At 40.2% G+C, this 17,386-nt stretch overlaps 1 protein-coding gene across 1 annotated transcript in view; it reads left to right on the top strand.

Annotated features, from left to right (window-relative positions):
• Positions 1-15,414, top strand: part of HS6ST3 (heparan sulfate 6-O-sulfotransferase 3) — a 327,701-nt gene extending 312,287 nt beyond the window's left edge. Inside the window, exon 2 of the mRNA XM_062575798.1 lies at positions 14,703-15,414. Coding sequence (XP_062431782.1) covers positions 14,703-15,414 — 712 coding nt within the window. The remainder of the gene's footprint in view (positions 1-14,702) is intronic.
• The last annotated feature ends 1,972 nt before the right edge of the window (positions 15,415-17,386 follow it).

Below are 17,386 nucleotides of genomic sequence, written 5' to 3'. Positions count from 1 at the left end.
TTCAAATGGCTGTGTTACTCAGGGTATATGTCAGCAACTTTGATCTTTGTTAATGCAGTAATATCTTTTGTAACTCTGTTACCATCCTGTTTCCTTTAGACGAAGAGAGGTTTGTGACTTGAAAAGTGCTCTGTCTCTTCAAAGGGAAAAGAAGAAATCACAAGCTTTAAAGAACCATACTGTTAGATGTTCCTACATCTTATGCTTCATTTCAGATGGGTTTTGTTTCTGCTTCCTACATTCATGTTCAGCATCTGCACAGATGTTCATTAATTTCAGTGAAAGATACATTTGATAATAAAGTCCTGCATACTATTCCCCTGGCCTCTAGTTCAGAACGATGCTAGATCATGTTGAGCCTCAATGTCAGCTCTCTCTGTGGGGAAAGACTAGAAAGCCTGACCCATTTGCATATGTGAGGAGATGCAGCAACTGTCTGCTGCACTAATGTAAGAGGAGAATGTTATTTTGCGATAATGAAGTTACATAGATTATAACCCGCAGCTCAAAAGAGAAGAAATTCTTCCTTCTTTTTATGGACAAGAAGGAAGAGTGGGAACATCAGCTCAGAGACTGTAGCTGGATTTTAGTAAGGGTTGGATTGCTTCGTGGTCCCTAACAACATTTATATATAAATGAGTTGAGATAATAAGGCTAATCAAATGTCATGCTTCAAGTAGTCAGTTCATGGCCTGCAGGGATTGGGAAGTGCTTTTCCTCCACTGTACAGATGTGCTTCATTGATTCGGATTTGTCCATTCCCAAGGAAGGCTAGAGACATGTGAGACTTGCTGCAGAAACTAATTCATAGGGAATCTCATCAATATCTTGGATATTTTATTTTATCTGAATGCATAAATATTGCTGTAGACTGAACTTTGTTATCAATGTGGGTTAAGCAGGACCATCTCATACAGCAGCATTGCTGAATGATCCTGAAAACTTTGCTTAAAGTTTGCACTTTGGAGCAGGGTGCAGAGATTTACTCGAGTGAGTTAGCAGATTGGCAGCTTTGCGCTGTATCAGCAAGGCTGAACTCGCGTAATTGCTTTCCCACCAGCTTCCCTGAAAGGTAAAGCAGCCCTCATAAAAGTTGGTGAATATAAGCCTAGGCATCCTTATTTCATCTTATTACCTCTTTTGTTTCTTTCTCAGTGCATAGCATCCACAGCTGATAGTGGTACAATACAGTGCACAGCCTGGCATGTGCCTCATGGGCTCGACTTGTTTAAGGCTGGAGGTCAGAAGAAAGTGATGGTTCAACCTCTGTAACATAGCCCAAGGTTAAAGGGATGGTAAATAATAAGAACTCCACAGAGCTAGAATTGAGAACATGAGGATGTATAACACCATCTCTGTAAAATATTCAGAATATTAAAGAAAATGTGAAGATACTACAAAAAAAGGATATGTTTTCCGCACCTGTTAGGAAGTGAGAAGACAGTATAAAAAGCTTAAATATCATTTGTACCTTAACTGTTGTGGCTATTAGGTGCATTCACACAGAACTGAAATCACTAACAGTGCTCTGGCCTTACCTTACAAACCACAATATAATATAAAACCAGCCCAAGGCTGTCGCCCCGTGGCAGTGTGAGCTGACTCTGTGTGTGTGTGTGTGTGTCTGTACGAAAGATCTCATTTGGGACAAACACAGCAAGTACAACTTAGAAATCTCTATCAGAGCCCTCTGTATGCCAGGTATGTAGTGGAAATTGAGCATAAAGCTCGATTCGCTTTCAAATTACAAAGTTTTGCATAAAATTCCATCATTAACTAAACTGTAGTTGCTAAAAACTTTGTTCTTAAAATGGTGTAGGATATGGAGACGAAAGCATCATAGCACAGATTTTTTTAGAAATCTAGTCAAACCTTTGCTAAGATTTGCAAATATAAGACAAGAGGAAGATAAGAGAGCCCCCTTGCGGAGATTATAAACATAGCCTGAACCGACATGGAAAGAAATTTAGGAAGTCAATGGACGGGAAAGGGAAAGATTCCAATTTTGCTTATAGCTTCGAGTTGTTTTATTCATAACAAACATTTCTGATTTTGATTAGATGCTTTCAAGTATTTTTGCGAGAACACAAAGTGCAACGTAAAGTGGGTCAGTGGTCGAGTCAGTGGTCTGTGTTATAATTGTTACATTCAAATGCCCTTACTGTCTTACGGGAAAAAACGTACAGCTATGTCACAGGAAGAAGAGTTTCTAGGAGAACTTTTGAGAAGCCCAGTTAACATTTCATCTCACAGCTGAACGATTTCCTTAGTTTCTGCGTGCCAGTTGTTCCAGTTTCAGTGTTCTCACTCATAGAATCACCTGAAATTCCTTAAAATCCATACTGCCGTACTGTTTACCTTGAGGAAGCAAATCTCACAGGTTTTTGCCAGACCTAGATGCTCTAAAGACTCGGCATATAGGGCAAGAAAACAGTTGCTACGTCTGAATTTTGCGATGCTCAGTTAAAATGTAAGGTCGTTGTGCTTGATGTCAGAATTAATAAAGACTTGAGGCAAAGCTTAGAGTAAATTGATGTATTTTCAAAGGGATTTCAATTACTGGGTCTTTTATTGTTAGTTACTTTATTAATTGGGCGGAATTACTATGCTGAGTCTAAGTCCGTGGCAGTGAACAATCCCGGAGAAGCCTCATTCGAGCAGCTCTGATTTAGAAGCGAGCGTCTTTGAATTATCAATCAGCTGGAGATCAGCGAGCGCTTGGTTAAGGAGCGAGGCTGGATGCTCGCCACTTGCAGCAAAACTTGCTTTCCAACCAAGCCAGCTACAGAACAGCGCTGGGGACGTTTGCGCTACTCGTCTTGCCTAGCCAGAAAATAAAATGGGACAGTAACAGCTCCTTCGAAGAGGAGAAAGAGGGTAAAAGGAGGCGTAATAAATGTAAGTTAACAGAAATATTTCTGCTCTTTCTCAAACAGAATCTGACTGAACAAAAATATAAACCTCAAAAGGTTTAAGGATCTGATTGCCTTTTATTTTTCTTCTGTTTCCCCAGTTTTGTTCTCCATTTGTGCCTGTGTGTTCTGGATGTTTTTTTTTGTGCCTGGCAGTATCCCTGTTTTCAGAGTCCATTTGAAGTTGAATTTTACCAATCAATCAGGTGTATTTTTGCAGGCAGTCAGGACTCCGGTGATAACAGATCTCCCCTACTTCTGTGACAAAATACGTGTTTTTCCTGTAACAAAAGGCCGTATACTGTTGTTAAGTTATCGCATCAGCAGGGATTTTTTTTTTTGTCCCCGTCTCTTTGCACCACCCATGCTGGTGTGTGTGCTCAGGGCTGGAGATGCCTGTTCACCCGGTCACTCACGCTGTGTCCAGCACTGGGGAGACTGCTCCCGAAACAGGGAAATCCTGTTACGTTGCTGAGAGGTGGGGGCCTGATCATGACAACAGTCCTTGTGCTTGTCCTGTACATAACAGATATTTCCTGAATCTTTCTGGGCTAAACTGTTACCTGTAATTGCAGAGATCAGGCTTGGTGGTTGGAAAGGTCCCTTTCCAAGCCTGGTTTTGTAACCCTCGGATGAGCAGCTGGCAAAACTGTGGATGCCTGTTGCCAGCTGGTCCCCAGGTTTGCATTTCTCCTGCCCCGTGCCTGTCACCACCACCACTTTCTGAGGCCAGGGCTTATTTACTGCTGCTTGATGCTGCGGGCCATCCCCTTAACTTGACTCTCCCGTGCTCCTAACATCTCTCTGAGCAAGGTAAGATCGGTGCTTCCTCCCCGTGCTGGGGCTAGGGCCGGCTTGAGCAGAAGGAACAGAGGACAGTAGTGCAAATACGCCCTTATTTCTTTTTCCATTCTGTGCAGCAGCATAGCACAGGGACAGAGAGAAGTAACATGCTTGAGTGAAGGTGTCACATACTCCCCAGATTTCTGCAGTCCTTGCGAGACTCCTGCAGTGATCTGTGCATGACAGGGCTGAGATATAATGAAGGCGATGTGAGGGATGGATTCCTTCTTCTTCATTCCTGGCCACAGTGGATGTATTAACCTTTTGGGCAGAAAGGCATGCATGGCCTTGCTTTTAAAATTTTCAAAAAATTGTGTGGGAACTACATGTATTTATTGCTTCTGGATGGTATTTCCTCCCGTGTACGTCCACCAGTCTTTTACAAGATGCAGGATTTTTAATATGCGTTTGGTTGATAGAATAACCAAATTCTTATTATTTCATTCCATTATTGCATTTTATATTTATATCTATTTCAACAAAGCTCTTGCTACATTACTCCTTTAGCATTTTAAACACTTAGAACAATTGAGCCCTATATAATTTAGGCAAGACAAGAATATGTAGTGGGAACTTTGCTAGATTTCTGTCTCATCAATAAATGATTTACAACAATTTGTATCAAGGTTGTTTGACGGAAAGTAGCATATTTGTTTTTCCATCAAATTACCTGATCTGTACATTTCTATTTCAGTCCTCTTCACTCTCAAGTAAATTGTCATTTCCCTGTTTGACCTGTGTGCTCCCTCTCAGCAAAACTGAGACCACAGTTCTCAGCCCTTGGGTTGAGACATGCAACACCCAGCATCTTTCTCTGATAGGATAACTGTACCAATCAATAGATATTTAACTTCAGTAAAATATTTGATAGAATGACATCTGTGAAATTATTATACAAGGCAGACAAGACAAGGCCGAGTAAAATAAATTTCAGATGGATAAGAAGCTGGTAGATGGAAGGTAACAGAACAAGAGGAGCTGAAATAGGAACTTTCTGGCTAAAGGAAAGTTATTAATGAATTTCCTCAGGGCTGGTCTTAACTCTGATCCTATTTCATGTTTTCATTAATGATGTTGGCACAAAAAGCCGAAGTATGTTAATGGAATTTACTAGATGACCTTGAGGATTTCAGTAAAGGAAATGGGATGGAGTTTGGTAGTACAAAGTGCAAGATCATGCATTTGAGGCCTGATGATACCCAGTTTCCTCTATAAACTGAATGCTTATCAGCTGAAAAAGGAGGAGCAGTAAGACTTCTGTATATTAGACAATAACACAGTGAGTGTGAATTCCCAGAGTTACATGGCCCTGTAAAAAGTAAATGCAACAGGAGGGTGTATCAGACAATACATTGCCAGTGGGGATAGGGAAGCATCATACAAGGCACCTGTGAGGCCTCGTATTAAATATGCCCAATTCTAGCCATGTTCTGTGAAACATGATGTGCTGCAAGGCCAGACGCAAAGAAAGGCTGCTTGGGATGATCAGAAAACAGAACCAACCTCAGGTGCATTCACCATTTCTTACTCTTGCGAGTCTCCTACCAGAGGCTGGCACAGAAAGGCAAAGTGTTGGAAAGCTTGGGGTGAAATGGTTGGGAAGGTGACAAGGGAGGGATCCCGAGCGGTCCCAGTGCCACTCTGTAAGGTCAGCATGGCTGGCTTTTCCCTGCCAGCTCCCTTCCTCCCAGAACCAAGAGTTCAGGTTATGCTACAGCCTTTGCAGCAGCACGCCCTTGCCAGTTAAGTGATGCAACCCTGGGAAAGAGAACCACACTTGAATTTCCCAAGGTCTCAGAGAGACCAAAGGGTCTTAGAGGATTGCAACCTGGTCACTTGTGACTTGTCTCATCAGAGGAGACTATAAGAACTAGATCAACTTAGTGAATTGAAGGTTGAGAGGTGTGATTGCTCTCTGTTCTCCAACTTAAATGCCTTTTCTCCTCCTCTGATGTTATAAGTCCCCTTGATGTATTTTCAGTGTTAACTGAAGAACGACTGGATGCAAGTAGGCCAGAAACAGGTTTGGTCTGGGAATTAGAAACATGTTCCTAAACATGAGAAGCAACCTTTGGAAGCTCTTCCCAGTAGCAGCAATGGAGTAAAAAGAATATTTCAAAAGGGGCTAGGTTGCCTTATGAAGGGCGTGATAGAGTGCTGTTATCTGTGCTGGCACGGAAGGGAACTCCAATGAACCTGGGAGCTTCCATTTCCTAAATAAATCAGCAGACCATGCTTTCTGGGTGCTTGAGCATCTTTAGCCCTTATTGACTATTGTGGATTTTCTACGCTCATGATGAGGCTGTTTGTCTGCATGCTTAAATGTGGAGTTAGATGCCTAACATCATTACGCACTGCGTTTGGCAATTGCTTAAATCCTAATAGCACACAGAAAGATCATATATTAGCTGTGAACACTTACACATATTCCTATGCCATTTGCTTTTTCTAAAATTCTGGGATTAAGCTACGGGTAGCTGGATCATTTCATTAGTCTAGGCATTGTTCAGGACCCAGAGTTGATACCTGTGAACAGAATTAATTTCTTCAGGGACATGTGGTCGTTACACTGTCCTCTCCAATTTCTAGAGATTCTATATTGAACGAAGTGTCACTGAAATAAATATTCATGGAGTTGCTCATTAATTCAGAGTGTAGTGATTCAGAGTGCTATAGACAGATTGAAAACGCTTTACAAAAAAATCTCATATAAAAGGCAAAGCACATTCCCTATACTGTGTCTTGGGTAGTCAGGAGAGTACAAGGGAGGACAGGTATGATCTGGATGGCGGATCAGTTTGGTGGTTTTTTTGCTAGGCCTGTACATTTGGTCACAGAGTGACTGTGCACTGTCCTGCAGAATCACACAGGTGGGAAGGAGCCTCAGGAGGTCCCTAGTCCAACCCGCTTCTCAGAGCAGGATGACCACTGAATTCAGATCATATTGCTCAGGCTCTGACCAGTTGGATCTTCCAAGTCTCCAAAGTTGGAGAGGCCAAATTCTCTCTGTTCTAGCACTTAGGTATCCTCACAGTGAAAGCTTTTTTTCCACATTTTGAGTTTGAACCTGTCCTTTTTCAATTTATGACCACTGTCTCTCCATTTCTCCACCAGGCACCTCAGTGAGGATCCTAGCTCCATCTTCTTGGCTCCATCTTCTTGTTCCCCTGCAATGTCTTAGACATGTCTTTGAAATACTGCATTAGTATCTGCATTCTCACAAATATAATCTACTATTTCAAGAAAAGAAGTCTGAACTCCCTTAATTTTCTTTTTGCAGCAGTAGGTCCTAAGCTCCATTTTCACTAAAGATTTTGAAGAGCTTGTGGCAACTTGATATGTAGAAAAAATGATTATTATTTCAATGATTATTCATTACTTAATTTCAAAATGTGCTGCATCTAGTAGATGCATGTAGAAAATCACAGGTCCTAACTCTAAAAGCTTACAGTCTTTGAAAAGAAAGTCACCAATTTGCATGGCCCCAGGCCAATTCTCTTAATTCCTAAAGTATTTAACATGTAAGGAGAAAAAAAAAAGATCATAAACTCTTCATAAACCTGTTGGTTATGGTTGGTTGTGGTACAGATGTGGCACTGGATTTTTGAAGTCGTATCTTCTATATATAATACAAGATAATGCCCTGTTCAGTAACTTATCACGCATCTTATTCTTCTCATATATTAATGTAACTTCACGCTGTTATTGAATTTACCCTAGCTTCACTTCAAGGTAAATTAGAACCTTTAAGTGGAAAAATTCTTTAAGTTACCCATGCAGCATTTGTGTTACCACAGGTTAGCTCTCTTTCTTCTACTTTCCTGGACTGCACTAAATCACCTCCTTTTAATGTTGTTTGATGTCAGAGAGTGAGTGATCTCTGAAGACTTTCTTTTTCATCTGACATTTCATCAGGTGTGGGACACTAATCTGAGAAGCAGCCATGCAGTACTGTAAAGTTTTCCTCAAGTTTTTCTCATAGTGGAGATACAGAACTTCAGTTTGGACCTTCAGAGACTATTTTGTAAAATAATAATAATAATAATAATAATAATAAAGTGATGTTTGTAATTTTTAAAAAATAAAATGAATATTTTTATAATAAGTCCTAAAGTTACAAGTTCTTTTAAAAGAAACTGAAACTGGTGACAGGGAATATCCCTCCTAATAGGCAACAAAATGTGAGGTTTGCCATTTCTTGAGAGCTTCCTAGTGCCCAACATTTCTGTTGACAGTAACAGACTCTGTGTCATTACAAGTAACTTCCTGAGCAATCACCCCAGCTTTCCAGAAATAGAAATACAATCCAAAGTGTCCAACTCCAAGCCCTCCCCCATCTTATGTATAGCAGCAAGGATAAATAAAATTATGGTAGAGTGCTTTTATAACTGCCCCTTTGTAGATTTCTGTGAAAAACTACAAAACTTCTTTAAAGTTTTTATTTCTCTTGGGAATGTTCCAACTTTAAAAACATACTTAGAAATCCTGGCATGATTGAAATGTATAATGAGTGCAAAAAGCAATGAAATGTGGGTAACTCCATAGTTACTTCTCACTCATTACAAAATACTATGTTACTGGTTAGTTTTCCAAGTTGCCTGAATACATGGGTTGCACTATGCAAATAGATCTGTGTAGGCAAGGTCTTTGACTCCTGGCATGGGATTCACCTTGCAGATTGAGACGCTTATATGTAGAGCCTGCCAATGTAGATGTCTACAAGTTATCTGGTACTGAGGCTCGCGCTGTGGTCAGTGTGTGCAATGCTTTGAGTTGGGGGCCTCTAGAGTGACACAACTCATGCTGGAGTTGGCACCTACCTTTGGTGAGCTGCATCACTCTCCAGACACCACTGTGTTGAGTAGCTCCCTTTGGCTTTAGTGGGCACTTAGACATGTAGCTTATATATAGATGCCTACATTTAGATGTCTTACCCCAGGAGCAGTGTCTAGTCCCTTCACCTCTTCACCCACAAAAGCCTGTGGTATCAAGAAACAGTGGTCAGAGGAATAATGAAACTTAACAAAAAAATAATAAATTTTCACCTCAAAATGCAAAGCTTAATTCTCTGAGTTGCTCTACAGGAGTAAATGGCAAGTTCACCTTTAATGTTGAGTACTGGACTGGCTATAGGATGTGACAGCCACTCTTTTAGGCAAGCACAGTGTTCACCATTCCAGTTAAAGACAATAAAAGGAGTGGGTGCTCAGAGCCTCTGAAAAATCAGCCAGTGAAGGTTTTTTCCAACACGTTGAATGGGCAACGTATGTGGTAAGAACAGATAAATATTGACCTCTTAATGGTGGCTAGTGTCTTAATGACACTGCCTCAGTAAAGTTTGTATAAACAAACCCATGACAACCTGATGAACAGGTAATGATATTAAGGTCACTCACTTCTGTAAAGTAGCTCTTAGAAGAATATTCGCATCCCAGGGGTCTATCATTTTGTGGCAGATGCTAAACTTAAGAAACGTGTGTAGTGTATCATCCTCACAAACGTTTATGAGCTAGCTTGTATGTATTTGGCTCAATAGATAAACTGTATGATGCTTTCTGCAGCCATATGGACATGCATATTTTTTGTACCCTGTTTGATAGCATTTTCACTTTAGCACTTTTGTTAGGAATAAGGAGTATGCAGTCAGTTCTTGTGATGCTGGGCAGGTTAACTGTAAATTAAGTACAGCACGGATGCAGAGACGTTCAGCACAGTAATGCTGGCAGCCAGGAGCTGGTGCATCTGCATTATGCTAGGATGACTTCACCCCTTCTGATCAGCACTAGCCCAGCAACGTTACTTAGCTTTCCGTCTCCCTTACTATCATCATTGTATGCTCTTATTCCCTAATTATTCATGAATTACATTATCTGGATTTTTGTTTCATCTGTTTATCCTCCTGTATTCCCCATTACCCATACTGACTGTACTTTGCTTGAGCAAGCAATTGCTGCTCAGTGGTTAACTCCGTTATTACGTGTAAGAAAATGGGCTGCTGGATAAAATTGGGAAGCATAAAGCCTTTGTTCTCCTAATACCGGATCTTCTTAGCCACTGCCTCTGTCATCAGCAGAGATGTACCACCAGGCTGGCTTCTGCTGAGTCTCTCAGTACTTTCCACGGGAGGAAACTCACTTCCAGGGTTAAAACCTGAAGCTTCTTGTCACAACCTGGGTCATAAACCGCTTCAGGTCTTTTTATTTTGCTTAATCCCAGGGAGAACCAGAATCTGGATGTTCTTATGATGCACTTGGGATTTTCAGTAATTTAGATTCTTCTTTCTTCTGGCTGCTACTGCCCTACAAAATATTCTCCAGTGACTCTGTTTTCTTTTTTTCCTCCACCTCAGATAATCCTCCATTCCTCTATCCCTGCGTCTGCTGCTATGAGTGTGCTGTTCTCCTTTTATGAAGCTCATCACCTTTAGTATGTAAGGTCCTAACTCCTTGAACTGAGAAGGGATAGCTTGCATTTTCCCCATTCTGAGAATGCTATGCAAGCTCTCCCGTGTGCTGGCTGCTCACACGAGAAGAGTGACAGCAAAGATGTCATTCATCCTTCTTCCCAGGAGGCCCTGCAGGATGTTTTTGTTCTCGATTTGCAGTGATCCTTCACGTCTTTAGTAAATCTCTCTCAGCCGGGATGTCTGTTACATGGTGATAGAGAAGGCAAAATGCCCTGCTTTGGGATCACCTCCGCTAATATCAGTCTGTTGCTCTGAAATGAATTTCTAAATCAGAGCAATACTATGGAAGGATTAACGTAAGATTAGAGTATTTATTTTAAAATACCTTACAATGTGAAAGAAATACGTGTTCCTAGGTTATAACTAGAAACTCATTTTAACCATTCTATTAATTAATTTTTTTTTTTTTTTTTTTTTTTTTTTTGCCTAATGCTAATGAAGAGACTGGATTTCATGCTGCTGGGATAGAGCCTTTTGCATTTCCAGTTGCTTTTTAGTTCTAGTGTAAACGGTAACGTTTCAAATACAGAGTTCTCACACTACTGGGAACAGGGCAGTGGTACACCGGCAGCGCTAATATCCCAGGGATTTTGTCTGCTAGCATAACTCCTTGTGTGGGCTGCATGGTGCTTTCACTCTGATGTTTATTTGGGCCCTTGCATGGATGACTTAGTCTGACCATCATAGTGTTTATCATGTGATCAATAACAAACCATTCCAAAGTGGCAACTTCAATAACCGATTGACTTCAGTGTATTATTCTCCAAAAGAGACTGTTTACTCTAGGAAAGTTATATGAAGTTTTAATTTGTTTTTTTCCTCTTTCTCTCTCTTTTCTTTTCTTTTCTTTTTTTTTTTTTTTTTTTTTTTGTTTGTTTCAGACTATCTAATGCCATGACTAGTGGACTGGTACTGTTATAGAGATTGTTTGAAATGTAATCTAAATTGTTCATCCATATCTACATGTTCACAAGATGTATTGGCAGAACTACGCACTGTGATTTCTCTTTCATTAACAGCTGTCAGCTTCCCATGTAAATTTTTATGTAGGCACACACACACATGCACATGCACGCATATATATATATGTATATGTGTGTATATATATATATATATATATATATATTATATATATGTCATCTTATGTTTTTTAATTCATTTGGAAGGTTTTGTGTAAAACATCTTCTCATTGACATACCAACATCTCTGCTTGGTTAGCCTTGAAGCCTTGAGTAAGCAATGGTGCTAGTCCTTTGAAATGAAGCTGAGAAGTCTGTGATGAGTTCGTTCTCTTTGTCAAAGAGGGTAACAGAAGTTAATAGTTAATTCTTTGCTGTGTATTTTTTGCAGTGGGTAACTGTGGAGTTTAACATAGCCACATAAGTGTGAGCATGCTTGAAGCAGGGAGGTCATATACACAAAAGAGAAAAAGTGCAGGTCTGTATTCAGATTGGCTCAAGCACGTTCAGTAGTTGGCTGACTTGCCACTCGTTTACCAAACAGTAAAGAATGAGGAAGCTGAAGACCATCTTTAGTTTCCTTTTTTATGAACTATCTCTTGCCTTTGCTAGGAACTGACTCATCAGCAGTTCCAAGTGGGGCTGAAAACTCTGTTGAGAACTGAGAGCTCTGAAATGCTGCTATATTTAATCCATAACTGTCAACATTTGAAAACAATTTCCTGAGATAATTTTGATAATTTTCCAACTGAAGCAAATGTGCATAACCAATGTATTTTTATTTATATCTTTGTTCTAGAGACACGACATCCTTTCCCCTGAAAGAAAAATCTGTGACACCAGTGCCATGACTGCCATACAGCATCCCCCATTCCTCCTGGTAGCTTGTGATAGTGTCATCTGGACAGCGCCCAGGATGAGGTGGAAGAAATCTAGATCTTCCAACCTTAGATTGCTAAGGGTAATGGAGAGTCACGAACAGAAGGTTAAACAGAAGACTGTGAAGTGTGAACATGGAGAGGATGGCAGGACTCTTAGTTATCAGTGCCTCACAAACTAAGCATGTATCAGGCTGCTGTTAAAGATTGCCTTCCAGATGAAAAAGCCGTTCAGCCTTTTTCACAAAGGCGCAACACTCTGAAAGATGCACAGACCATGAGCAAATCAATCAGGACAGCAAAAACAGATGTAGAAGCCAGGTACTCATACGGAGGAACAGTAGCAGATTGCAGAAAGTTTCTTGCCCAGTCTGCGTAAGAAAATCTGCATAAGTTATACAGAGAGACACTTTTCTCATTTCCCTGCATTTGCTTCATAGGCTTGTTTATTGCACATTAAGTGCATTTACATATCCGGCAATGAAATGGAAATGATTGATGCAAAGGAGGTATTTTTGTTAATTGTTGTTGCCCTGAGTCATGCCAGAATGGGAATGCTAGAAGTGGGTGAAGAAAGACAGAACTGTTATTAGTGGTATAAATAATTGTGAAGAGCAACTTTTAAACACATCTGTTATCACATATCAACATCTAAAATTATCCCAAAATAGGAAAGGCAGTAATACAAGGACTGAAACAATACCACATCTCTGCTGGTGTAGATGTTGGCAACTATCTCTTAATCTTTGTCCATTTCTTTATTTCGGCTGCCTGGAGCCTCAGTCATAACTATTCTATCAGTGTCCGCTGGATATTGCAGTAACAGTGTCTCAGGTTCAAATGGGCATTTGAGAGGGAGATACAATTTTTTGGTGGCTTTATCTGCACAGCACTTGCGAAATGTCCACTTTTTGTTCTGCTCATTGGAAAGAAATTCTGAGTATGCTCTCATACATGCAAGGTAGAGCCAAGGTGAGGAGAACATTGAATTTGAGAAAGGAAAGCTATACTTGGTGTGCTTAAAGACAGTGCTGTTCACAGTGGAGCTATTCTGCTGCAGAGCACATGAGAAGAATTCTGATACTTCCTAGTCTACAGGAGTAGTGAAGACAGATTTTGGAAATATCCGACCATGAATGGTTATGGGATCCTCTGTTTGGCTGATTTTATGACAAATTAAAGCTGAAGTTTCTGGAGAAGCTGTAGGGAGTCTTCAGTGATAGAAAATGGATGATATCTGAAAAAGACATGTATTTTTAATAGTTTCTAGATTTTTCATTCAGCTAAAGTGAGCTCTTGAGTAAGATAGCCCTCACAAGTGCTGGCTTGTTTATAGGGTAACTTGTCTCCATCATTGCTTATTTGCTTCATCCTCATGTAGACTCAAGAAATAATATTGAGATTAGAGCTTTCTGAAGAAATCTTAGGACTCATGATTTATTAATGCATTGGTTGCAGTCAGATGAGTCATGCAAACTCATGAGCCTATTTCCGTACCATACTGTGTGTTAATTTTAGTCATGAATCTTCTGCTGGTTGTTCTAGCTGACAGAAATCGTAAGTATTTTGGTTTTGGTTTATCCTTATGATATCACCCTGTAATTTAGGTTAGTTGTTATTGAATAAAACATTTTTCAATGAAAAACTATCGGGTGAAACTGTGAAAGCCTACTTTAAGCATACTCTGTTGCAGTTCATTTCAGGTTGCCATAAATAGATGTACAAACTCTCAATTCAGCAGCTTAAAGATGAATTGATAATGTGAGTTCTGCAGTTATTTGCTCTATTTCAAATCAATATTTCTTGGTGTTTCTTTTGTATTCCTGACAGGTGAGGCTGAATAATGGTAACCTTTATATCAACCAATGCTTTTATACTACATGATTATAACTGATTTTAATCAAGCACTTGTTAAAATTAAGTCATGTGAATGGATTTTCATCCTCTCGTTATCTTCGCTCCAACCCATTTAATGATAGGGTTCTTCTTACGTAGATCGCTCATGCCAGTCTTCGATGTGGCATTATTTTTAGTGCTTTCAGCATCTCTATGCTATTGTTCATGCCTCTCAGACTGACCAACTGTTATATGGATTATCATCTTGTATTTGCATGTCTCAGTCCAAAGAGAAATGGCAAGATTTATCTTGCCAAAGAGAAGTGGCAAAGAATGGTAATACCATGCAGTCCTTTCGAGGTCTGTTGGGCTTCTCAGTGCCAACAGAAGATAGGACATGTTGTATCAGTTCTCTATGTTGTCCTTCAGCTGTAGCCAATTTTTCGCCACTTTTTTCTGATATTACTACACTTTAGCATTTTCAAAATAGAGGGGAGTAGAGTTCAATTAATTGGTTTCTACATGAAGTAACTACCACTGAGCAGTTGAGAGGTCAAAGTAATTTCTTTTTCTGTTAGCTGCTTATTACCTTTCATTTCTTTCTCTTTGTCCCAATTTAGTTGGCATTTTATTCATAGTACCTACCAAGCTTAAAGGTTTTTGCTGTCTGACAAGTAGGCACTCTAACTGCCTACATTCCACTGGGAAAAGTGAAGGGGGGGGTGGTGTTGGCTGGTAATCATTTTATTGGTGAATAATAAAGTGAAATCCGCTAAATCTGAAAATGGTGTTTAATGATGTGTTTCAGGAACTTCTATTACATTACAATGCTGAGGGATCCGGTGTCACGGTACTTGAGCGAGTGGAAACATGTCCAGAGAGGTGCGACATGGAAAACTTCCCTTCATATGTGCGATGGAAGAAGCCCAACACCAGATGAGCTTCCGACCTGTTATGAGGGAGAAGACTGGTCTGGAGTCAGTTTACAGGAATTCATGGATTGTAGCTACAACTTAGCCAACAACCGCCAGGTGCGCATGCTGGCAGACCTCAGCCTGGTGGGATGTTACAACTTGACTTTTATGAATGAGAGTGAAAGAAATACGATCCTTCTCCAAAGCGCCAAGAACAATCTGAAAAATATGGCCTTCTTTGGACTCACAGAATTTCAGAGGAAAACACAGTATCTCTTTGAGAGGACATTCAACCTGAAATTCATTTCCCCGTTCACCCAGTTCAACGTTACACGGGCCTCTAACGTGGACATAGATGAGGACGTGCGGCAACGGATAGAGGAGCTGAATTTCTTGGACATGCAGCTCTATGAATATGCGAAAGACCTCTTCTTGCAGCGCTTCCAGTACTCCAAGCAAGAGGAGCATCAGAAGAACCGACTAAAGAGGCGAGAAGAGCGGAGGCTGCTGCGGGAGCAGAGAGCACGCCAGTGGCCAAAGGAAGAGGCGTCAGCAGCACAAGCTGCTGTAACCGAAGATTACAATAGTCAGGTTGCAAGATGGTGACGCTCCTTCCTGTTGTCTAGATGATGAGCGCATCAGAGAGGCTGGTATTTTGTGCAACTTGGCTGCCTGTAAATCAGCCAAGGAAGGCCTCCTGCTTCAGCAAATGAGACAAGTCTGACAACTACCCTTCGTTGTCTCAGTTTTTCTTGATTTCTGTCAGTGAGGAGAATGTATTTTTTTTCTCAATAGACATTAATCAGTGTTATTAAATGGCAGTAGAATAGATTCCTATCCAAACAGACTTCCTTCAAAGCCCTAAGCTATGAGAATGGGTTGGAGAGAGAGCTCTTTCCTTTGCGTTAACAGATGTACCCTATATAATCTGAGCTACTGCAACTTGTACAGACATGAATCAAAGTTGAAAAAAAAAATCTTTTTTGGTTCCTCTGTGATGGCTCTGGCTTATTTCCTACTGTCTCTTGCAACTGTAGTGGCATAGCTTTCCAGTGAATGAAATGGAGAAAACCATATTGCTCTTCAAACTTATACATGCTGTGTTTTGATTAAGGAAAGAATTTGTTGAGGTGATTGAAAAATGCCAAGGAACATTGTGGGATTGGTACACTGCTTGTTCAGTTTTTTAAGACTGCAGTCAGGGCTGGTTTGTAAATGAAGAGATGGGGGATGTAGCTTGTTCCTCTGCAGATGTTAAGAGTACCAGACCCAGCCAGGTAGCAGCTGTTTTTCTCTGTGTGTGGCAAAGGGAAAGCCAGAGTGCAAAAACTGAGAGATGAGGTCCACAGTGCAGCTGGGCACACATTGCAGAGATCATCTGGCTGCAGGTGATGAAATCGGTCTTCACATTCACAAGAGGTGAAGAGGGGCCAAGCAAAGTACAGGAAAGAGGAAAAAGAAAGCACGGAAAGCTTAAACATTAGTGTGACATTTTCCAGATTTGCCATAAAAGCCTGGAGATACACAGAATCTGTGAAGGTAGGCAGGTTTATGATATTGTCTCTTAAAATACATTGATGCCAAGAGAATACAATTTAAATTGGTTTTCTCTCTAACTATAGTAGTGGCTAAAAAAAATCAGCTTTCATTTTTACAGGATAGATAATGAACATCTGAAAAGTCTTGATATTTATTACTCTGTATAAAGATTCTTTGTAAATGTATTGTTTTCATGAACACAGATATCTGTACCTGTTTTTCTTTTCCTTATCTAGAAAAAAAAGTGAATAGATTCTTCCTCCACATGTTACATTCGTGTGGCTAAACTGCATCTATTTATTCCAAGATTTTATGTTGTCTCTATTTGTAATAGTAGAGTTTCAGAAAGAGAAACCTGTGCATCATAGATCTTTTCGGAAAGTATTTTTCCTTCTTTTTCTAGCATAAATCTCAAGCACTAGGAGGAAACTTTAAGTGCCTCAACATGGCTGCTAAACCGAAATGCTGAAAGTATATTATTGCACGCATGAATGGCTTTTGCCTTACAGATTTGCTGATTAGAGATACCCGAGTACCCAGTGTGGATGCACATCTCGTTTGTTTTCAGAATTCAAATTTTTAAGCCAATCAGTAAAAATTTAATGTGCTACAGTAAAAGAGGCCGGTTTTGCAAATTTGTCCCTTCCTTTCTAAATCTTGTATTTTTTGTTTGTGCTGTATCTTTTTTTCTTCCAGCAATGCTATTGCTACTTATCTATGCACAACATTGTCAAAAAGATGATCCAATGGTCTTGTTGGGACCTGTTGAGTTTGTGCACACAAAATATACGGTAATATATCGTAAAGACTATTAAGAAGAGAAGAGGGCTAAAGGGATGCCTTACTATCAATGTAGTTCATTAGTAATTTTCTAGTTTATGCCTGATTATCAGTATGGTACTTTTTGGATAAGTAGCAATATTTTTTTGGTCCCTAATGTCTGTTCTGTTGCTGGATCACACTCATTTCCTCACACCTCTGCACTGAGAAGGGAAAATGCAGGGATGTGGATAGTTATTGCAGCTGCCGCGGGAAGCAC

This window comes from Rhea pennata, chromosome 1, assembly GCF_028389875.1.
Source record: "Rhea pennata isolate bPtePen1 chromosome 1, bPtePen1.pri, whole genome shotgun sequence".
Lineage (NCBI taxonomy): Eukaryota > Metazoa > Chordata > Aves > Rheiformes > Rheidae > Rhea > Rhea pennata.
Note: the sequence above shows the minus strand (reverse complement) of the source record. Positions and strands in the feature narration are given on the sequence as shown.